The 24,251-nt window shown below is 43.2% G+C and overlaps 1 protein-coding gene across 10 annotated transcripts in view; it reads left to right on the top strand.

Annotated features, from left to right (window-relative positions):
- The window catches only part of TTLL5 (tubulin tyrosine ligase like 5), a 257,649-nt gene that overhangs the window by 212,667 nt on the left and 20,731 nt on the right, over nt 1-24,251 (top strand). For 9 of the 10 annotated variants that reach the window (XM_080661713.1, XM_080661711.1, XM_080661709.1 and 6 more), the window contains 2 exons: nt 6,494-6,576; nt 10,696-10,817. In XM_080661713.1, coding sequence (XP_080517839.1) covers nt 6,494-6,576; nt 10,696-10,805 — 193 coding nt within the window. In that variant the 3' untranslated portion in view covers nt 10,806-10,817. The remainder of the gene's footprint in view (nt 1-6,493; nt 6,577-10,695; nt 10,818-24,251) is intronic. The other variant, XM_080661710.1, reaches the window with a different exon arrangement.

The following is a 24,251-nucleotide window of genomic DNA, read 5'->3' as shown; positions in this document are numbered from 1 at the left end:
TAATTGTTATTGCTAAGGATTAGCTTATTAGGTTCTGTTTGTGGAATGTACAGGGTATCCCAAAAAAATGTATACTCACTTTGAATGATTATAAAGTCAATCTTTATTAACAGTTCATTTTCAAAATGTAAAAGAATCTACAGAAATGAATAATTTTTTTGGTCAATGCCTCTTTTCAAATGTTCTGGTCCAGGCACTGCTGATAACATGAAGCAATGAAATTGCAAACATCAAATATTATTTTGTTCAATATTTGTGTGCCCTCAATTTGTCAGTTATTGCAATCTGTACCATAAACTTTATCTTTTATATATTCCCCACAAGTAAAAGTCAAGTGGCACTTTAGGATAATTTATTGTTTGTTCAAAGCTTAGTCTGGCTTCACCCATTATTTCAAATCAGTTAAACCTGAAAAGGAGTCTGGCCAGTGTGGCTCAGTAGTTGAGGAGGTCACGGTTAGATTCCCAGTCAGGGCCTATATGCCCAGATGCAGGCTTAATCCCCAATAGAGGGCGTGCAGGAGGCAGCCATCAATGTTTCTCTCGCATTGATGTTTCTATCTCTCCCTCTCCCTTCCTCTCTGAAATTAATTTAAAAATATATATTTGTGGGGGAAGTAGTGTACACGGTTGTTGTTTTTTTAAAATCATCATTGTTGAAAGTATTAAAAACGTGAAAAGTAAGTGAGTTATCAGCTGTTAAAGTGTGTATACATTTTTTGGGACACCCTATATATATAATCCCTGGACTGATAGATAAAGGAGGAGGTGCACATACACTGTGCGCACGTAGGTGTGCTGTAAGGAAAGCTGTAAAATATTTAACCTGTGAGAAAAGTCCGTGTTCTTTCTTCGGAATCAGTTCTTTAACTTGTGCCTTGAGATTTCTCCTCTCCTTTGGGAATTGAAAGAGGTTGGTTGTCACAGGTATTTTATAAAAATGGGGTGGTTCTTTTCAGGACCTTCATAGATGCCACTATGTCTGTTTGCCACAGGCCTGGCGAGGTCAGCATGGCTAGCTCTCCTCTTCCTGTAAAACCTTGAGTATTTTCCTTTTGTGGGTCCTTCCTTCTACAGAGGGTCATCCTTGATGTGGTGGCATGAATCCAAGATAAACTTTTACTAAACCATTGAAACAGAAAGCTAGCACTCCTGTGTCAGAGACATGGAAAGCCTTGAAAAGAACCCAGAGAGAAGCAATATAGCACCAAACCACAGTCACCCTGGTGAAGTAATGAACAAAACAGATCTTAAAGAAAGGATATCACTTTCAGAAAAGTTTCCACTGATCAAAATAATGGAGGGAAGAAAGAACAGAGGAAACCACAAATAAAGGAGCTAAAGGTTCACAAAAAAGCCTGTCAGAAGCCTTACCAGCAAAAGGGATAATGGGGATTTTGCTCATTATAACCCACCTAGACTGGTGATGGTACGTTATATAGGCCGCTATATGGTGTGGTCTGGTCTGGATGCCAGTGGAATTCCTAGCCAGCTATTTGATCAACTTGTATTCCCTAAGTAGAGACTTGCACTCAAAAAAAGCTTTCAAAATGATAGATGCAGGCCACTTTCAGCTTATAGAGAGGTTATTTGTAATACTTTATTGAACAATGTCTTTGAAAGGCCCCGAAGAGCTGCTCCCCTTCCTCGGAGTAGAAGTGCCCATGCCAGGCTCAGGAAAATGGAAGAGCAAGAGGGGTAGATAGGAATGGAGCAAGAGAATTGGAGTCTGGGTTAGGACGTGTACATTTAATACTTACGGAAACTCTTCAGGTGCTGGCTCTGAACATGTCCCAAGAAAAAGAGCATGTCACTGTTCATGGAATTCTCATTCTTGTTGCTACCATGCATGGTCACATTTCTTATCTCAGTTTTTAGCTCCATTAATCAGGAAGCCTGCCCTTCAGCAGCTTTTGACAGTTCTAAACAGTCCAGACCCTTCTCTGAGCCCATGACCACAGCTGAGATTGTACTGAGCCTCTAACTCTCACCTTGGACTACATCTGACACTTTGTATCTGCTAGAACTTGCATCATCTCCAAGAAGAGCAATGGAGGAGCACTTACAGGACCAGATGGTCACACCTCGTGCTCGCAGATAGGATTTGTATGATGTACAGTTAATGGCACCTTTCTCGTCCCACTTTTTCAGTATTTCCCACTGTAAAACTCTGATACGTTCACAACTCCGATGGTTCTGAGTCCATCATTAGCCTCCTCTTCCTATTCCATACGAACTGTGATCAGAAAACAGCAGGTCACGGAGATGCATCAAACACACATTTAACTTTGCACATTCAGCTATTCAGCGAGAAAGAGAAAGTAGTTTCAATAAAGTGGCTGATTCCAGTTGATGTTCTGCTCAGGATAAGACAGGAGATGCGTTGTTCCTCCAATCGGTCTCATTTCCTATGAGCCTCTCATAGGAAGAGCACCCCTGTATGTGTGTTATTCTCATGTTCACAGATGCACTTTACACAGCATGGCCCCTTGCTATAAGCCAAGTGCCTCATTCAGTGCACTATTGAAAAAAAAACACAGTGATTCATTCTGATACTGGAAGGAAAAATGTGTGTTAAATTTATTAAGGGATGGTTTGAGAATCTCAAATGAGACCTTTCTTCCTAAAGGATTTTTAGAATAATTTTGACTATGAGATTTCTGTCTTGTAGGTTGCCATTTAATTAACCTTTTGATTTTAATAGCTAATTGCTGTTAACGTTCAGATCTGAATGTCTTGCAGTCATTCTTCTACAGTTCAGCACTAATAGTCCAAACTGAGTTGGAGTCGGTGAGTCATCCAGTTTAATATTTCAGTGTGTAGTAAACTTACAGGGAATACAAAGATTGTCGATATTCCTAAGTGAAAATTACAAATTATGTTTATTGAGCCCTTGATATACTCTCGGACACTGTGCTAAGATGTGTTTTTCATCCACCATCTCATTTAATCTGCAACAACCCTCTGAGGTAGGCCCTCTTATCCTGATGTTAAAACATAGTGACTGACGTAGAGGCAACCAAGGAAGCGCATACACACCTTTCTGTGTGTTTCCCAAAACACGGGTATTCCCAGGAAAGCAGCCAAGAACCGCTGCAGGAGCAGATCAGCAAGTGCAAATTCACATGCAGGCTCTAGACAAGCTGTATTTCAGGTTCTCATTTAGAAATGGGCTGTTCAGAAGTTGAAATGTATTTTCCTAAGGAAATGACGTTATCACAACAAAAGCGTATTTACCCATAATGTGCCTAGAGTCGTAAAAACAGACCCAAACCATTTTGTGTACCAGTGTTTTCATGGAAAAGTTCACTCAGAATTTCCTCTTGGGTGGCTGTGGAAGGGGGACCTATGCTAGAAACAGTAGAGTCCCTAGAAATGTTGTTCACATGAATCAGTGGTGACTCGAGGCCTGTGATGGGAGTTGACAGAGGGCGGAAGGTGGAGGAGTGAGTGGAACTGGGTACAGAGGGGCCATGGGGTCAGGAGACTTCGCATGAGAAACAGGAGAAAGCTTGTGAGGGCCCAGGGTATGATGGCTGTTCTAGAGGGCAGAGGGAGAAGATGAGAGAGTTTGGGGACCATGAACTCTCTAGGTCGAACCTCTGAATCTCCTGTGTGGCCTTTATTTCTTCTCCTGACCCCCAAATTTTGTCCAGCCTGCTTCCCTTTTACAGCTGACAATCGTGGTGTCCCTGTGAAACTGAGACAAGCCCCAGGCTTTTTTTTTTTTTTTTTTTTTTTTTTTTTTAACTCAGCTGTTGCTCGCACAGGTGAATAACCCTAAAGGCTTTTAACGTCTCTAAAAGAAAGAGCTCATCTTAGGCCCCGCAGAACATTTCCCTTTTCGCTTGGACCTGGAAGAGCAAATACCAGCCTGTGGATGCTCTGGGTGGATGTGGGGAGTCTATAAGGAGCTGAAATAAAATGCATAGGCATTCCCCATGTAGGTAAGCAAGGGTGCAGCTGGTGGGAAAGGGAGGAGCCCTGCACTCCATTCTCTCCTCTTGGGCCCTATGGCATCCTCAAAATGCGAGTGGAAAAGAGAGGGTGGGGACCAACCCATGGCTTAGTGGTGTGGGATTGGGTGGGGCGTGGAGTATAAGACAGTGTGATCCTTGCATCAGGGTTGGGGTGTGTTCTCAAGGGACCTGTCTCCACCAGCAATGTAGGGACCACCTGGGCACCTAAGCCTCTGCCAGACTCTCCAAGTGGTACTCATCCCACCTTCCTTTACCCACTAGCCAGCGTTTCCATGACTTCCCTGGGAGCTGTAAAGAGTCCGCGTTCTCAGGCTGTATCTGAGCTCACTGAATCAGCAGTTCCAACTGAAGGGCCTGGAAGCTGTATGATGGACAAGTTTGTCAAACACTGCTTGACTTTCCCTTTCCCTTGCTGGTCTTTAAAAGCTCCTATGACATCATAAGCCCCTCTCTGACTCAGGATCATGCTTCTCATAACTTTATGACTCTGCTGAAATATGACTTCCTCAACTTTGCCAGATTTCCCTTATGCAGCAGTGGGGTGAGACAGCAAAAAGATCATCCTTGACCACTCCCTTTACCATCTAAATTGGTTCCCCCATTTCATTCTCTTATAGCAGTGGTTCTCAACCTTTTTAATGCCGTGACCCTTTAATACAGTTCCTCATGTTGTGGTGACCCCCAACCATAAAATTATTTTCGTTGCTATTTCATAACTGTAATTTTGCTACTGTTATGAATCGTAATGTAAATATCTGTGTTTTCCAATGGTCTTAGGTGACCCTGCTAAGCCTCTGGGCACCTAAGCCTTTGCCAGACTCTCAGGTTGAGAAGTCGCGACCCACAGGTTGAGAACCGCTGCTGTAGAGCCACCTAAGACCATTGGAAAACACAGATATTTACATTACGATTCATAACAGTAGCAAAATTACAGTTATGAAGTAGCAACGAAAATAATTTTATGGTTGGGGGTCACCACAACATGAGGAACTGTATTAAAGGGTCACAGCATTAAAAAGGTTGAGAACCACTGTCTTATAGCATCTTGTACTTCTTTTCCTGAACATTTATCACACACTTTATCCCTCCTCACTAGCACTGAGCACAGGGAATGCTTAATAAATATTTTTTTTTTTTATTGATATTTTACAGAGAGGAAGGGAGAGGGATAGAGAGTTAGAGACATCGATGAGAGAGTAACATCGATCAGCTGCCTCCTGCACACCTCCCACTGGGGATGTGCCCGCAACCAAGGTACGTGCCCTTGACCGGAATCGAACCTGGGACCTTTCAGTCCGCAGGCTGACGCTCTATCCACTGAGCCAAACTGGTTTCAGCACTTAATGAATATTTTGTGTGTGAATGAATGAATGGAAAAGCAGTGCTGGGAGAGGGCGTACTAAGAGTGGGATTGGATGCTGCTGAACAAATAAAGAACTGAGCATATGGAAACTTGAATCTCCCATCTAAACTTTTTACACATCAACTAAAATCAAGGTAGATGGACCCAACAGTAAGTGTATTTATGGGTCGTTGGGTCAGATTATTTTTTAAAAAATTTATTAAATACCTAAGATGTGCAAAATGCACTATGGATACAATTTTGTATAAGACTGAGACAATCTCTGTTTGTATGGAACTTACAAATAATCTAGCAAGGATAACATATTATGCAACCAGTTATACAATTTCATAATTATAATTTTCGTAAATGCCAAAAAAAAAGAACTACAAGGAGAGCTGAAATGGTCTGTAGGGCATTGAAATAGTCATAGACCTTCTCAGACATGGTGGGGAACCCAATATACTCTATCCCATCTCTTGTCAAAGTTGGCATGAGGGGAGGTGCCTCGGTGTAATGGTTTCTCAACCTTGACACCATTGGCATCTTGGGCTAGATAATGCTTTGTCTGAGGGCACTTTCCAGTGCCCTGGAGATGTTTAGTACCATTCCTGGCTTCTACCCATTAGATGCCAGTAGGCCCCACAGTTGTGACAACCACAAATGTCTCCACATTGCCAAATGCCCCTTACACAGCGGTGGGTGAGACAGCAAAATCTGTCCCCCCTCGCTCCTCCAGGTGAGAACCACTGCTCTAATGAAACTTGCTTTTTTAAAAATATCTTTTTGTTTCCTTATGATTTATTCAAGTCAGTACCAGGAATTTAATTTGTCCATTCAATAAAGAAATGTTTATCGCTTGCTTATTAGGTGCCAGGCACTGTTCTAAACACTGGAGACACAGCAGCAATGAAAGCCTGTGCTTTCTTGAAGTTGCATTCCGTGAAGAGCGATGGACAATGCCTTTTAAAATATGTAATATTTCAGAAGGAGAGGATAGGTTGGTTGTAGACGCTCTCTCTGATAAGAGGACATTTCAACAAGGTCTTGAAATAAAGCAAGAGAATGAGCCACATGAGAGGGAGCGCCAAGAGCAAGAAGCAAGCCATTGGAGGGCCTGTACTTGACCTTGCCTTTCTGTCTACACGTCTAACCAACTGTTTGTGTTTCAGAGCGTCCACCACGGAAGGGCAGCTGAACGGACTCCAGAGCAACCTTAACTCTGCTTCAGTCGTACCCGTCGCCAACTCCTCAGGTTAGTTGGCTCAGCAGCTGTCCCGCCCGCGAGGGAGGATACTGGGATTGGCACACTCCCTCTTCTGCCTTCAAAGAGAGCTCCCGTTCAAATAAGGAAGCACGCGGGCTTTCAGGCTTTCCTGCACTGGCAAAGGGCAGTTTGTTATTATTCCTCTTCAAAATGACATTAACAGTTTGGGATGGAATGGTGTTTTGGATAGTTGGGACAGTTGAAATTTCCCAGTTCAGTCGGATCTTCTCAGATTTGCTGTATTTAGTAAAAAAAAAAAAAAAAAAAAAAAGCATGTATTTGACTGTTTACATAGTATTTCCACATGTAGTATCTCTCATAGTCTTCTTGACAGCCCTGTAAGTTGGATCTTCCTGTGCCCCTGCCCCAGATGAGAAAACTGAGGCTCAGAAAGTTGAGGGGCCTGGAGCAGATTGTGCTCGGATGCAGAGCTAGAGCTCTGGGCTTTGATCTGAGGCCTGTCATGCTAATGTCATTGATCTCTTGCCAGGTAGGTGCTGAGGACCCAAAGCCTCTCAATGTGGGAACCTACATTTAAGTTAGGCAACCTTGGACCACAGATAGTTTTCTCTGAGTACTAATTCATAAAAAAGTACTCATAAGTAACCAGGAAAGTGGAAGAAAAATCACTTGAATTCAATTCACATATTTCTTATTGGTCACCCACTGTGGAAAATGATATCAGCATTCTGGGCGCTGAGGTACATGCGTGATGAACAAGACAGTCCCTGCTGTCAGGGACCTTACAGACTCAGGGTGAGGAACAGTCAGCATGGAGCATGCTGCAGGGCCATACAAGCCAGGGACGGGGACGAGTGGAGTCATATAGACAACACTGGCTGAGCATTTGCTGTGTGTCGGGCAGAGTTCTGATCGCTTTGTATGTAAAACTCATTTGTTCACAGACAGGCATATAATAGAGGAACTATGCTCCCCATTTTTCAGCTGAAGAAATAATGGCACAGGCAGATTGTGAAACGTGTCTAAAAGTTCACAGCTAGTAAATGGTGGGGCTGTATTTAAACACAAGCATCCTGGCCCAAGCTCTTAGAGAGAGGGCTTCTTAGAGGAAGAAACATCTAAAGCTGAGGTTTGAATATGAACAGGTCAGCCAGGAGAGGGGAGGCATGGAGGAGGTCTAGGAAGAGGAACGATGTGTGCAAAGCTGTGTTCTGGAAGCCTTCATGTAGCTGGGACTGGGGCATGCGCAGGAGTGGCAAGAGAAAAGGCAGGTGGCAGGTGGCAGGGGCAGTTTATGAGCCGTGCAGGGAGCTTGGTCTTAAGAGCAGTAGGGAGCCATCAAGGAATGTGTGTGTGGGGGGGTGGGGGGGAAGGTTGGTGGTTGACATAACGCACCTTAAAATGATTATAAGATCTCTGAGAAGCCAGGTTTCTTTGACTGTATCATGGGGATAATTACATATATCCCATAGAGTTACTATGAGGATTAAATGAAGCGATATATAGAGAAAGATTCTGAAACTACACCCAAGTAAGGTAATAATATAAAAGTATAAAGATTTTATTCTGCACTTAAAATCTTAGAAACTGAATTCAAGAAATTGTTGATGTGCATCAACTTGCCCTACCCTCAGGAGAAAAAAAGAATTATTAGAACATGGTAATTATTTTTAAGAAAATCAAATTTCTGCCTGGAACTGTTAGAGACAGAGTGGGTGGCTCAGAATCATGGTCTAGTTGGAAGAGTACTCGTTGGTACAGTGGTTAGCGCCCCTGCAGCTCTTCAAATCTGAAACTGGAGAGGTTTACAAAGCCTATGAGATCCAAGAACCTGGCCTACTTCATCTGCATGTCTAATTGATCAGTTAAGTACTGAACTGAACTCTCTGCATGCACTCTGCCTGAGGACGGTGGAAATTTGAGGGGCCAGGTGGGTCAAACTTTCAGCATCTTGATCATGCGTTAATATTTACTGACTGTTGAAGTTACTTCGAAGATTTTGTAGCATTCACACTGAATTTGATTATCAGCATAAAACCACAGAGCAAAGAGAACTTACACTTCTCCCTGGATTCTAATAGCTACCTTCCTCCCCTTCTATGTCAGATAAGCATATATTCTGCTCACCTTGTTTAGGTAGCCTGTTTACTGCTCTTGTCACAGATGACTCTTGGCCTCTACAGTCCCTTGAACTTGTTTTTATTCTATGGCTTTTCTGATGTTCCTGATCCTTAAGGAAACACTGGTGTACCTGATGTAATAGGTTCAGGCATTTTCCATACTTCCCAATAAACATTGTACCTTAGCAGTATAGCAGTAGTAACAAATCCTATTAGAGTTATTTATACAGCTAGTAAATAACTACCTGGCACTTCATTGTTTCAACTAAAATCATGTGTTTTTCTATATCATGTGTAGACTTAAAAGAGGTTCAGAAGGGTGACCTATAAAAAGGTTAGGTTGCTATTAGATACATTTTTCTTAAACCTACAAGAAGGGAAAATAAGCCCCATAATAAGTCAAAAAATTTACACATCTCTCTCATAGTTGGGAAGCCTGTGCCTACCCAGGAATCACTAAACTGGTTTTGAAGGTTTTTAACCCCTGTCTTATCCAGTTAACTCAGTTGGTTAACATGGTTATTAATGAATCCCTGAATGTAGCAAAAGTCTGTTCCTTGGTCCCTTGACCCTTCCCCAAGTCTGGCCAACCAGGCCATAAAGCTGAGTGGCTTTGTTCTCAGGCAGTCTGAATGAGATAGCCGTTCATCTCGGAGTGCTGTTGAAAAAACTCAGAGTCTTTTTGCACAGATGGTGGCACAGTGACATTTTTATTATGAACATTAAATGAGGTAGTGAATGTGAAAGCTCCCAGCAGAGTGCCTGGAATGTCCCATGAATGATATTTTCCCTTAATATTTTTCTTACCTCAGGCCATGTATTCTGTATATTCAGGCTATGGAAGGGAAGGTATAGAGTCAGCAAATTTGGAAATTTGAGAAGGAAGCTGTAGTGAAGGCCTTTGGCTCAAAGCCAAAGCCAATGCCTTCCTTTTTTATGACCACGGTGTTCTTCTTGAGTTCTGAAGTGGCGATGGTGAACTAAAATAGCAGAGAGGCAGATTAGATAACCCGCATTTCTCTCATGCTGACTCGATAGTGTCAGCTACCATTATTGTAGGGGTCTGAAGCCATACCAGCTGCCCTCAGTGCGGCCCCTCAGTTTCTGCCTGCGCCTCTCCTGTCCTGCAGTCAGTCTCTACCCACCCCAGTCCCCCTCCCCATCCTCCCCCTCCCCCTCGTTCTCCCTCTCCCCCTGCCCCTTTTCTCCCTCTTCCTCCCCCTCTTTCTCCCCCTTCTCCTCCCGCTTCCCCCACCCCTTCCCCCTCCCCCTCCTCTTCCTCCTCCTCTTCTTTCTTCCTCTTCTGTGTGCTTTTTAAGCTCTCAATGGTCTGTAGTTGATAGAAGAAACCTTGCCACCTTTTGAAAACCAATGATGGGTTCTATTTACAAGAAGCGAGAAGCAGTGTGCTTGTTCAGTGTTATTCCAGGCCCTGGTAAAATGCACTTCAATTCCATGCTCTTTGCATGGGGATGCAGCATCAGCGCATCAGTGTGACTGCCTGCCCACCTCACTGTCTCTCTGTGAGACAAGATAAAAGAACTGATTTTACTATAAAGTAAACCCAGTGGAGCCGAAACCCTAAAGTTCTAGAAATCGCTTTAACTTCCAAGTGAAATTACTTGCCTAGCAGCTCTCAGTGGAATGAGCTAGTTTCACCATCAGATTCTTATTTTTGTCACCATGCATTCTATATTGTTGAATATCCCGGGTGGATCTCTGGAGTATAATAGGTTAAAAATAAAAATAAAGCTCTTGAGATGCTTGCCTTGGTGTGTTATGCCCTTTATTGCTCCCCAAAGTTTTTCTTTCCCCAGAGCCATAGGGATAAGAATTTGGGTTGGTTCCCCACTGTTACGCTGTTGGAAAGCAAGAAAGTGAGCATGGATTTGGTGTTTGGTAGGAAGGGGGATGGCAGCATCTGGGAGAATGTTGATGCCCTAAATCCTAGTTTTAGATTTGACCTCTTGTCCTTTCAGCCAAGATCAAGTAAAGTGTTAAATAGGGATTTTTTTACATTTTTCAGGATCTTTGGAAGCTCCCCAAGTTATTTTCGCCAGATCCAAACCCTTGCCCACCCAATCTGGAGCCCCTGCTACAATTATAGGACAGAGAAAATCAAAGTCGGTGAAGTAGGGCCAATTTAAGGTAACATTAAGAGAATATTTTTAATTCTAACTTGCTGATTTTATGCTGCAGCAAGAGACTCAGTAGCTATCAAAAGAAGTTGCAGTTTCTCAAAATGACAAGGAAATTGGGATTTTATAAAACCAAAGCTCAGAAGGACTCTAAAAACTGTGGGTCAAAGTTAAGCTACAACTATCTTGCTTCTGTAATGGCCTCCCAGTAGGTGGCGCTGTGGCAGTAATAAATTCCTTGTTATTACAGAGGCTTTTGTTTAAAAATATGGTGATAGCAAGGCCAAGCAAAGAAAGACACTAAAGCCATAATTGAATTACAAGTAAAATGTAACAGAATAAACCCAAAAACATAATATTTGTAGGTCAAATTGCAATGGCATGATTATTTATTAGTGAAGGCGTCTAGACTAGAGTTGGGTTAATTGTGAACTAGACTTGCAGATAATGGGAGACCAAAAAAGGGACCAGTTAAAAATTTGTTAAAAAAAAACAAACAATTTTTAAATTTTTGGTGAGGTCATTTAAATTAATGACACTTTATTTTGAGTTAAGATAAACATACGCCATAATTGGCAGCAAAACAAACTATAAACCCCATCCTACCACCCATCCAAAATGAGCTTCTACACTGAAGGACTGGCCTGACTTGATCTTGTGAGGCTGTAGCCACACTTCACCAGCGCTGCACTCAATGTTTTGTTCACAGCGGTGGCCTTCAAAACTTTTCAGAAAATTCTATGACACCACAAGGTTTTGATGATTGCTTTCCTCTTTGCTCTGCCCTACACTCTAAAGCATTAATGGCACACCTGCTATGAGCTTAATACTCTTCTTACCTCTAGGGGAATATTTATAAACTTATTTGAGAAGCATTATTCATCAAAATACCCCAGGAGAGCAAAAGAGGGAGGAAAACTATTTACCCACCACAGGATTCATTTACATTGGATCAGAAAGCTTCAGATGTCTTTCCCCAGCCCATCTAAACTCTTTCCAAAAAGGAATGAGGGGAGAGAAGGGAACACCAAATCCATGGCTTGGTCACCTACCAAAATGTACCAGAGAAACTGAAAACAGCCAGAGTTCTATCGGTAATACTTAGCCAACAGTGCTTTAATTCTGATCCTCAGCAGTCTATTCAATGATGAACAACTAAGAAAATATAGAAAACTGAAGCGAGAAGGTCAGTATTTCCTTCAGGAGACTGGCAGCCAAAAGAATGAATGTGACATCAAGCTCCAAACCAAATCAATGGCCTGCCAAAAAGTACTAATGTCTATCCATTTCCAAGACTGGGAGACTTGGACCTGCCACAGTTATAATATCACTTTCCTTGAGCCTATTTCATTAGTATCCTTTACAATCCACCCAGAACATTACATGGCAAAATAGCATCATCTTCAAAGAAGCCTTGGGAAAGAGCCTACCCTTCAACACTTAAATCGCTGCTGCAAACACAACCGCAACGAGCCTGAGCTGTGTACATAAGTAGGGATGGGTGATGCTGGGCTTTGTGATTAGCTGAAGGGTGAGAGCATATGCTAAGTGTGCATGGGCTCAGGAGACAGAGTGGGTCAGAGGCCCTCAGAAGTCCCGCCTCCCACACACAGCGTAACTGCTGGGGCTTCAGCCGCAGACCCACCAGCCTGGCAGATGGCAATGGGCTGCCTCTCCGTGAGCAGGGGGATGAGGAAGTTTACAGAGAGAGGAGGCAGGCCCCACAATCCACAGCCCATCACTAGAGTGCATGCTTTCTTCCTATGTAAATGCATTGTAGACTGAATCACTGCTCGGGCAGAGACCCCTTCAACCACGTTACAAATGAAAGTCATCACCAGCTGTAACCAGTCCTAAACCTCTTTCTGTGTGGGTTTAAGGGAGGCCGGCAGGTTAGCACAGAGGATTCCAAGTGTGTTTGCAGCTTGGTCTGTAAGGCTGAGAAAACATCATTTGTCCCTATCAAAGTGGAGGGAGCTATGCTGAAGAATATTAGGGACTAAAGAACCCTACTTAGCTGCCCCTGGCAAGTGTCAATATTTTAATACATACATTGTCTGTGTCTTCTTAGATTCTGTATTGTCTATTCAGCATCTGTATATCACAGGGCCAAATATATTTTCTATGTTCTTGATGCTTTGGCATTGGGGAGAGGGGGGGAATGGTATACAGACCCAGGGAGACTACCCCTCCCAGGCCTAGCTAATCCCTCAAGACAATAACAGCTTGCCCAGGAGCGTGCCTTTCCTATGTAAACCAGCTAATTCCCAACTTTATATTCCAACCTCCTCCTTAAGAATTCTCACAGGGCAAGCCAAAATTTCCCTTGCCCTAAATCACTCCAGGGCTGGGTACCAAGCAACCAGAGGCCTGTAGCCCAAAGCCCACCCAGAATATTCAGACCAGCTAGTCCTAAGCTGTTTTCCCTGTCCTTCTTTACCTTTCCCAAGGAAACCCCAAATAAGGCCCTGGCCTCGATGTTCCCCTCGCCCCCACCTCCGTCTCCTGATCACATTGGTGTTTTTCCCTGTGACCCTGCATGACGTGCGGTGACCCCCTTCCCAGGGACCTGTGACTGAAATCAGCTTCTCCCTCATCTCCTGAGGCCACACCGACTTCACCATTCCGTACCCAACATGTATATTCTTAGAGCAGACGTCCCTAGGAAGAGTGGCTTTAATTTGCAGGGTAAGGAACCAGGAAAAAACCTGAATCAGTCAGGTTTGTATCACCTAGTTCCAGCAACTGGTCACAGTGCTTCCTTCATTATAGGCTGTCACACCCATGATGTTTTAACAGTGTGTTTTGCCAGCCTCAACCTGGCTGCGGCCACACAAGAAGGATGTGGATCCCTTTACATGGCAAAATCGCCTGGCTGCCAGCCATTGAAATTTCAAGCTTTCCTGTCCTGAGGCCTCTTTCATTTAGTAACTGTTTCTGCATTCAGAAACAAAACCAGCATAGCTGAACAACATAGGAGTGGGGGAGCAAGCAACCGGCTTTTAGTTTGGGGAGACCTAAGGGGGTACTTCTAAGAACCCACCCAAAAGGCATTCATTTGACTTAAAGAAAGCAAGGGAACTCTATTTCTGAAATGGATTAAGAATTGGACTACTGAGAAAGATAACATCTGAAAATTGATATTGTCTCTTGCTGAGCTGGCAAAACCCCAAGAGAGGAGTGATGATTCTTCAATTGTTAACAATTACTACTTTGTTATAAAGAGACAAGGAAGCGCCGGGTCCCTTTCTCAAATTACATTTCTATTACAGAAGCACATACACCTCCTGGGGAAAATTCCTGGCAGCCTAGATTGTCAGAGTTGTACCTGCCACTGCATCTTGTAGCAGATTCATCCTGTCCTGTGTCATACCCATTTGCTTTGGGTGGAAAAAGGTCCTGTTTATTCTTGTAGTCCTGAACTGGGCAAGTAACCAGCATAACATTGCCTTATTCTGTGAGTCTTATCACTACGAGTTATCGTGTATATTCTGTGGTTATTCATTTTGCTGCTAGTTTCAATGAGATGTTTGTTATAGGCACATACCTTTGTTTTGCCATTCTTTTATCCTGAGGACATAATTGTGCCTAAAAGTTCTAAAGAAAGAAGGTGACATGCTAAGCCATGCCTGTCTTTGGAAAAGGCGAGTTTTGCACATGGAAATGTTTACAACTCCGCCTGTCTGATCTGTAGAATTTGAACGGGGACCCACAGAGTGTGGGTGTGTAACTGCAGGGCATGGAGAAAGATGACTTAATATTGCCTGTTGGCATGATTGCCTTTGATATTTACCCTCTATTCTTTCTCATTATGCTTATAAAGAAAAAGATCCAGTTTCTCTTAAGTTCGCAGAATGAAGAGCATCACTAGTCAAAGTAAAACAGCAATCTCCCTGTTACACTCTTTGTTCTCACCCTTCAAACCTACAGGTATTGACAGTGGGGCTTCCATAGGTATCAGGGAGCCCTCCCTCTTGAAACCTAAATCCAGGTTAACTAGTTATCTGATAGTAGAGAGGAATAGTTTGGATGTGTGGGATGTCCCCAGATGCATCAGTAAAGCATCGCATGTATCCCCAGTATAAAATGAGATACAATTTGGAAAGCCAACCTGGTTGTAAGGTGATGTGGTGAAGAAAAAAAGCTGGCTAGAAGTTGCTATGCTGGTTTTTTGTGTTTGTTTGTTATTTTTAGGTAGAGGAATCACTTGTTTTATATCTATTTGAGGAATCACTTGTTTTTATGTCTTTTGGATTGAAAAGTGACTCTGAGGTCCCCCCTCCCATTCACTTTTAATTTACTCCCTGCAGAAATTAAGACATGTGACAAGCCCATATGAAGATATTTTGGAATTTGACAAGAGTTGTTTCTTTGTTTTTTTAACTTACTATGGTTGAGCTGTCAAATTTATTAGGTAATGAATTATTCATAGTTTTTAATCAGATATTGGAATATGACATTTTTAAAACCACAACTCTGTCTTAGAAATATGACTCCTCTCAGGCCTTTTGTTTTATATTTTCTCATCCTTTCTACTATTCCCAAATAGAAATTACCATCATGCATGTGTACATATACTTACCCTCCTCTTTTTATGCAGAGAATTTGAGTTGTCCCAAATAGCCTTTGTTATCAAGAAGAGAGACACCCTCAGGTCAGTTCTGTTAAGCAGTTATTGTTCATAAACACGGGGAAGAAACATTCTCAAGAAGCAGACCTCATGAAAACCTGCAACCTTACTTGGGGTGATTAGTAGCTCTAGTGGCTAAATAGCAAGTCTGTCAGCCCCTCCCTCTGACCAGGTCACATGCTGTCCCCCTGAGCGGCTGGCTCCCATTGTCCTCCAGGTGAACAGCTGCCACACTCAGAACTCGGCCTCTCTCTGTGATTGTTCCTCTCCATTCAGCTTAAAGACGGAAGCAGGATACTTTGCAGTCATTTGTCCAGCAACGTGCCACTGGCAGGCGGGCAAAGCTGAAGGAAGGCTGCTGCCTTCTGCCATGCCAGCCTGCTGCTATGTGGCTTAATTATGTGACTCTAAACTGCCAACTTACGCACTTCTGGCGGTTTTCTGCAGGTTGGATCGTAGCTAGCATAAAGTCTTCAAATGTAAAACCACATGCAGTAAAATAATTCATATATATAAATGCCTAAGCAACAGAATGGCCGGTCGACTGGTCACTATGACATGCACTGACCACCAGGGCAGACGATCAACGCACAGGATCTGGCTCCCTCCTGTCTGGAACGAGCCTGCAGAGATCTGGCCAAAACCGGCTATCCAACATCCCCCGAGGGGTCCCGGATTGCGAGAGGGTGCAGGCCAAAGGGACCCCACCGGTGCATGAATCTATGCTCTGGGCCTCTAGTAAAATAAAAAAGTATAAAGAGAAAATCATGGCCAAAAAAACAAATACTTCACATTTTTCAAATATAAGGCCAAATAAAAGTATTATAATTGAGTTTAATTTTGGTTCTAATCTCCTAATAGGCAGGACAAAAAGGGAAGCATGATAAATCAGAGTAGGTAGTTCTTATTTTTAAAAAGAAATACTCTGGAGGAAAATTAAGTTTTTTCCCAGCTCTTACTCTGTAAGAAGTATTTTACATACTTTGTACAGAGGACACTGAATGAAGCAACGGTGCCTTCGACAAGCCAATGGAGCAGTGGGTTTCACAGGGCTACTTCTTCATGATCTACACAAAAGCAACACATTATTACAGCGCAAGTCAATGAAAACAGTTTTGTGAAGCCCCAGCCTGTTTGGCTCAGTGGATAGAGCATCGGCCCTCAGACTGAAGGGTCCTGGGTTTGATTCTAGTCAAGGGCTTGATCCCGGCCGTGCTTGGGTCTCGTGTGGGAGGCAATCGATCTCTGTGTCTCTCTCACATCGATGTTTCTCTCTGCAGTAGCCTCCCCCTCCCCTCCTCTCTCTCTCAAAATCAGTGGGAAAATATCCTCGGTCAGGATTTAAAGAAAAAAGAAAACAGTTTTGTTAAGGACACAACTAATATAGTCCAAATCCTTTGTGGCCCAGCGTAATCCAAAGATAAGCTATTGGTCATGTAGAGGAATGGATGGATTGCATGTGTCTTAGGCAGCCCTAAATATAACTTCTCCAGTTGACTGCTTGACCGGAGCTGGTTGTGCTCTCAGGCAAGGGCCCAGATGCCTGGTCTTCTGTGTTACTGATTGGAGGTGCACCTATATGCTTTGGAAAGCAGGTGGCAGAGGTAACCTCTTGTGAACCCTGTGGAAGTGAAGCAGTATTCCCACCCATCATATGGCATGTTTGCGCTCTGTTGCTTTATTTGCATATCATTTTCTCTGCCCAGGCACCATCTACCCCCTTCCTCCCCAATATGGCTAATTCTATTTGCCCTCCATTTCTCCTTTTTAACCATACCCCATTCCCACTCCCAATCCAATGTAGATGCCTTTGACTGTGCTCCAGTGGAACGCTGGGATTAATTTATCTGACTGTGGCATTTACAACACTCTAGTGTCTTTATAGATTACCTGACTGTTTCCTCCCTGGGCTGGAGTTCCCTGGAAGACCAGGATGAGGTCTCATTTGATTCTGAAACTCCCGAGCCTAGCACAGTGCCCAGACCATAGTGTAGAGACTTATGAAATTCTGATTGAATAGATGAGTGGGTGAGTTATCATATTTCTGTCTTTGGTTATTCTTTTGCTGACACCTGTCCACATAGGCAAATCCTTCTTATCCTCTAAAGCAGCGTTCGCCAGCTGGTGGTCCACGGACCACTAGTCCAAAAGGTTGGCGACTGCTGCTTTAAAGATCTGGTTAAGTTTTATCCCCTGCAGTTATCCTTATTTTTATAGCTGCATTTATCTTGCCATTTTTAAATCTCTAGAGCATTAGAATTTATGCCACAAAGTTTATCACTTTATTGTATTTTGCCACTTAACTTTCTTCATGGGTGAACTGTCTCTTCAATAAGAATGCTTCATTACCTGTAATATAAGCCCTAAAGAAAAGAATATATAACATGCATAAAATTTTCGTGGAATATAGTCTATTTCTTGGCTTCATGTAAAATGGTTAACCTACGATGTTCTCAAATACAAAACTAAAGTTCTCTCAACTCTTACCTCTTACTCTTGCTTCAGATTCAGTGCCATAGAGCAATACACACTATCAATATTAGTAACAATACCTAACTTCTATAAGAATTCTAGAATGTATAACTCACTCTTTTCTTTTGCTTCCTCCTTGAACCATTACATGACTAAGAGAAGAGATGGCGTTTTTAATAAGGATCTGATGGATGAAAGGGACAAAGACCTTTCCTTGCTTTGTTGGTCATCAGGCAGCTCCTATTCATGGGGCAAGGAAAACTGATCTCTTGTCGTCGTCCTCCCAGGACATTTGGTAAAGGGATAGGGAGATGAGGGAACAGCGAGTGTAGGTCTGACATGCAGAGTTTAACCTTCAGGAAAGAGGTACTGGTAAAACCAAGTGATACATTCACAGCGTTTATCAAGCTGCCTTGTCTAATTATGGGGTTTGACCTAAGAGCTGTGGCCCATGGTTGTGGCTTCAGTTGACCTATGACTCCCCTGAAACTGTACAGAACATCAAGTGTGCTGCATTTGTGCCCCTTTTTGGGGGAAAGGATCCTCAGCTTGACCCAAAAACTCATAGTCATAGATTGAACTCTCTGATTTAAAACATGGATTATATTTCCCAACAAGCTCAAGTCACCAGACATTCCCACTTGCACTTACTCTCCTGGCTTCTTAAAGCATCAAGCCTTACCATCTCTGGTGTTCCTCCTTTCCATTCCCACATCATTGTGGAGTGAGCTTTTCAAAATGCACACTGACTGTGTCTGACATGCGCATGCACACACCACTTTAAAGCCCTTCCTAAAAGCTTACCATTGTTCTTAAGATAATGATAAAACTAGACAAAACGTCTTATATTGCCTGTCTGCCCTCTCTTCTTACCTCCCTCCACCTCCACCACCTCACTCCCCTCCCCATGCTGTCTCCACACTTATCATCCTGGCCCGCTCTGAACTCCCCACAGCCCGTGGCCCCACAGAGCCTTTGCAGATGCCATTCCCCTGGAATGCTCTTCCCCTGCTCTCCAGTGCATCTCCTTCCTCTGGCCTCTCTGATGAGAGCACGTTCCCCTTTCACTGAGACCTGTATAGGTCTCCTTTGTAGCATTTGGTACAGTTCCTTGTGGTTTTCCATCATTGTCTGTCGCCCTCACAAGACTGGAAGTTACATGAGGACAGAGACTGTGTGCATGTAATTCACCTTCATTTGCCCAGCGTTAAGTGTAAAACCTGGTGTGGAACAGGCCTGTCTTTGGTAGTTACGATTGAGTGAGTGAGTTACCTTCCTCGCTTAGAGAAGACAAAATTAAGGCGCAGAGATTAGGAAATGGCCCAAGTTCACATAACTGGCAGGTGGTGAAGACAGGTTTGAATCTAGATTTGACTTCAAAGGCTCTTAACCCCTAAATAATAACAGTCGCCCGCATTTCATTGAGCACTTGTTATATGCTAGGGGCTGTGTTAAGCACTGTATAGTTGTCACTTTTTATCTCCTTTAACCCTGCAAAAGCAGGTGGCTTTGTTATCTCTGAGAGAAGTTAAGTAACTGTCCAAACCACACAGTCAGGAATGGGGCTGAAATTCCAATCCAGGCAGCTTTATCAGAGCCTGCTGAATGGTCTCCTCATATAAGAACTCCAGGCCTCTCATGGAGATGCCATGTTCCCAGCTTCCCTTCTTCCTGGAGCTAAGTGGTTGCTGACCAAGCTCTCCAGCCAGGACTGCCTGAAGTGTCTGCTGGTATCTAATCGCTCAGCAAGGAGTATGGGGCGAATGCTGGCGAGGCCGGCTTGCCTTTCATCCAGCCATTTAACGTCCCCTCTTTTCCATGGAGTCAGACCTGAGCAGGGGAGGATAGGATCAAGGTTGGCCTTCTGTCTCCTTGAAGGGGTTCCATGGATGGAGTACTTAGATGGGGGCGAAGCCCTCTGCAGTAGAGGGTGGAGCTGAAGGTAGAAGGTAGGAGGGGTTAGGAATCACCTTGGATTAGTTAGGAGAACATACCTTGCAGGTTACAGAAACAAAAGAGTCAGTGGCTTACAGGAATAAAGGATTTATTTTTATTTTTATTGCATGTCAAGAAGTTTGGAGACAAGCAGTCCAAGGCTAGTGCAGCTCTGCAGAGACATAACTGAGCAGCCAGGCTCCTCTCTTCTGCCTTCTAGCCCTAACGCCTTGACTTTCATCTTTTTGGTCATAAGGTAGTTGCTGTTCCTACTGGCATTGTGTCCGTGTTCCAGGCATGAACGGGGGTTGGGAAGATGGGCAAAGACAGATGCCTGCTAAATCCGTCCACTTTTTAAAAAGCTTTTTTGGAAGCTTGGCATTTCAAACTAAGTCATTAATGACCAGCACTGGATCCCAGGCCCACTTCTCCCTAGCAACAGGGAGTCTGGAGAGATAGCCTTTTGGCTGGCCACATTACCTCCCCTCCAACTTGAGGAGGAAGAGGGAATGAATGTTGAGAAGCATTTATCAGTTTGTCACAACACGTTTTCCCCCAGAGTCTCCTCCCCTGCTGGCTGGAGCCCGGCACCTTTCTGCAGCCCCTCCACCAGCTTCTTGACTGCTGCAAATAGCAATGCCATTCCTAGACCTTAGTTTGCCAGACCTCGCTCTTATTCCACGGAGTGGGGTGCCTGTTAGATGGAGGTTTCAGGAACACACAGGAGTCCCCATTTTCCAGGAAGAAAGGTCATCACAAGTGAGGAGGGAAGAAAAAATAAGCCATAAAGAAAAGAAAAAAAAAGAACCCTATAAATGTGTTTATTCGTTAAAATGATAAATTTGCTCTAAGTATAAGATATACCACATTCACCCACATGAGTTATTTACCATTTGCTCCTGGTTATCCTGTAGCAGAATGATTATGTATACTCAAATTATTGAGAACTTACTGTAAGTTTAATGGTATTGCAAATTCTGTTCACGTATGTTGTTTTCCTAAGATTTTGTTCACACTACAGCTGCTTTATAAAAGGAGAGAGGTTGTTAATGATCCCTGTTTCGTTTAAAGAAAAGCTTCCTTATCCTCAGGACTTTGCTGAGATTCTCCAAAAAGAATAGAACTGGAGCCTGGTAGTAGTGAGTCCAAGAATTTTAAACAGCATTTAAAACTATGAATACAAAGCTAAAGTAATCGAGACAATGGAGTATGAGATAGATCCATGAAATAGAATTGAGAGTCCAGAAATAAATCCATACATGTATGGTCAATTGCTTTTCAACAAAGGTGCAAAGATTATTCAGAGAGGAAAGAATAGCCTTTTCAACTTGTGATTGAAGAGACTGGTAGTGCTGGAACAATTGGTTGCCTACATGAGAAAGAATTAATTTGGGCACCCCTACCTCACACTGTACACAAAAATTAACTCAATATGGTAAAAGATCTAAATATAAGGGCTCAACTATAAAATACCCAAAAGAACACATAGGAGTAAATCTTTTTGTATTAAGGAATATGACATCAAAAAGCACAAGCAACAACAAAAATTAAATAGGATGGACTTCATTAACATTTAAAAATTATGTGCTCCAAAGGGACCATCAAGAAGGTGGGAAGACAGTCCATAGAATGGAAGAAAATATTTGCAAATCATATGTCTGCAAGGGATGTATACCCAGAATTTGCAAGAACTCTTGCATTAGGGAAATGCAAAAAAAATAAAATAAAAAACCCGCACACTGAGATTCACTTAGTACCCACTAGATGGCTGTAATCAAAAGACAAGTAATAACAAGTGTTGGTGAGTTTATGGAGAAATTGGAACTTGAGTGCATTGGTAGTGGAATGAGAAATAGTGCAATGATTTGGAAAAGGAGTTTGGCAGTTTTTAAACAGATAAACATAGTGTTACCAGGTGACCCAGCAATTAAACTCCTAAATATATATTCAGGAAAAATAAAAACATAATGTCTGCATAAAGGCTGTACATGAATGTTCATAGCAGCATTACTCAATAGCCAAAATGTGAAAACAGCCTAATTGTCTATCATTTAGTGAATGAACAAAATATAATGTATACATACAATGGAGTATTATTCAGCCATAACAAATGAAGTATTGATACATACTACAACATGGATGAACCTTGAAAATGTAATGCTGAGTAAAGCCAGTCATAAAAGACCACATATTATATGATTCTATTTATGTGAGATGTCCAGAATAGGCAAATCCATAGGGACAGAAAGGAGATTAGTGCTGCCCCGGCTGGGGTGGGAGGAGGGGCAATGGGGAGTGACTGCTATTAGACATAGGGTTTCTTTTTGGGGTAATGAAATGTTCTAAAAGTAGATTGTGGTGATGGTGACACAACTCTGTGAATGCACTAAAGACCGCTGAGCTCTATACTTAAAATAGGTAAGTTTTATTAGTATATGGTATATATCTCAAACCTTAAAAAAGTTATTAGTTGATAACTTAAAAAGTAGAAAATAAAACAAAAAGCCTCAGTGTAAGCCGTGAAATTATATTTACTTCTTCGCCAAATTCTTTAATAAATACTGATTCAGTGCCTCCTGTACATTAATTCAACAGACATCTGACTGCCTCCTTTGTGCTCAGTGGGCTGCAGGGTCCCAGGCGGAGAGATGCCTGCACCCAGCTTTGCCTCTAGCTCTTTGCACTTCCAAGTAAGGTGGTGTGCCTGGGGCAGCAGCTGTCCCTGGGCCTGGCCTCGCTTGCTTTTCTCCCCGTTTGGAAAGGTGTCAGGCTCCAGGGTATTTCAGTTGCTTTAGACAGCACAGAGCGAGAAGGACCTTGACTATAGTTTCAGAGCCTTAAGCTTCACCTCATGCTCCAAATCCAAGACAGAGCAGCTGAGAATGGGGCTGGCTGTGCCACCAATTGCTCCTCTCCCATTGTTAATCCCTTTCATTCTGCCATCCACAAGCACCCCTCCCTGTACACTGCCCTGTGGCCCACTTGTGACACGACTGAACAAGTGGTTTGGGCTTTGAAAGGTGATTCTTAGAGACACCTCAAGTGACCCAGTCCCGACTGCCAGGATGCTCTTGATGTTCCTTTCCAGGAGCAGCTAATTACACTTTCCAATCAAGCTCGGCGTTAAGGGGAGATAACTACCACTGGCTCCCCCCGAGATCCTGGCCTCATTGCCAGGGTCACTGGGAGAGCAGCATTTTGTTGCTAAGTGCAGGCAGTGGGAAACCTCTGGTCCTTTTTGGCTCTTAAGAAGAGTTCATGCTCTGACACTTGAGTTATTAAATCCCTTTAAACCATGGAACAGCTGGCTTTGTGATGATTATACGTATTATACACTGTATTTCTGCTTTGTTCTGTCACTACCTGCTCAGGATGTTATCGTTTATTTAAACATTCATCCATCTCTTTCACAAATCCTGGATTTTCTGCTCCCCACCTCAGAAATGTGAGTCGCTTTACAGTCTTTAAGTACTCTTTTCAGAAAGCCTAGATTAAACTAATTCTAATTTCTCCCTCTCTCCAGATTGATGGATTATCAGTGTCCTAAAATGTCCATTACATTTACAGGAGAGCTTTCTAATGGCACAGAGAGGGAGAAGTCCAGCCGGGTCCCGGGAGATAGCATGCGTGTTAGGCCTCCCCGTGCCATGACTGCCATGCCCGCCTCCAGCCCCACTGCTCTGCCCCTGAGCCCCGAGCACGAGCACGGACAGCCTCTTCTCCCTCCTGGCGCTCCCCTGGCTGTAGGAAGGGGAGCAGCAGGAAATGGAGTCTGCCCCGGTCATGGGACTTTTGAAAGAAACAAAGCCTGGTCTGACGAAGAGCAGGTTAATCCTGCTATTTCATTTCCCTTTCAGAAAGCATGGGGCAGGATTGGGATGTGAAGTATTTGGTTTCACATCTGTTCCAGGAATGATCCTCGGCACAAATCCATTTTTCTTTTAAGCACCCTAACGCATCCCAGGGAGCTTCTCCCCTGTGCACCTCCCCGCCCCCACAGCTGATTCCATGGCCACAGAGCAGCTGACAGCCTCCCAGAAAGATCATCTTGTCATTGCCACAGGGGAAGGGAATCTTGGAGACTTAGAAGTCAGGATTTCTGTGGGTCAGCCGTGTCAGCTTTGTGCTCTGCTCTCCCTGAAAGGTTTAGATAAAAAGTCAATAGCGTACCAGCAGTGTGCTGTAATGAAAAGAGGACCCAATGTAAAAGGCACAGCTTTGCTAATATTTGTATGATCTTGGGCAAGTCACCAAACCTCTATGGGCTCCCTCATCTATAAAACCAGGTTAATGTTGCCTAAAGTGCATTCTGTGAAATACAAGTCTTCACAGTCAAATAAGATTGAGAAATGCTATTTACACTATGCTGTTTCTTAAAGGGGCATATGTTAGTGTAGTAAAGGCTCT

This window comes from Plecotus auritus (genome assembly GCF_963455305.1).
Source record: "Plecotus auritus genome assembly, chromosome: 1".
Lineage (NCBI taxonomy): Eukaryota > Metazoa > Chordata > Mammalia > Chiroptera > Vespertilionidae > Plecotus > Plecotus auritus.
The sequence above is the reverse complement of the archived record's forward strand: the minus strand, read 5'-3'. Positions and strand labels throughout refer to the sequence as shown.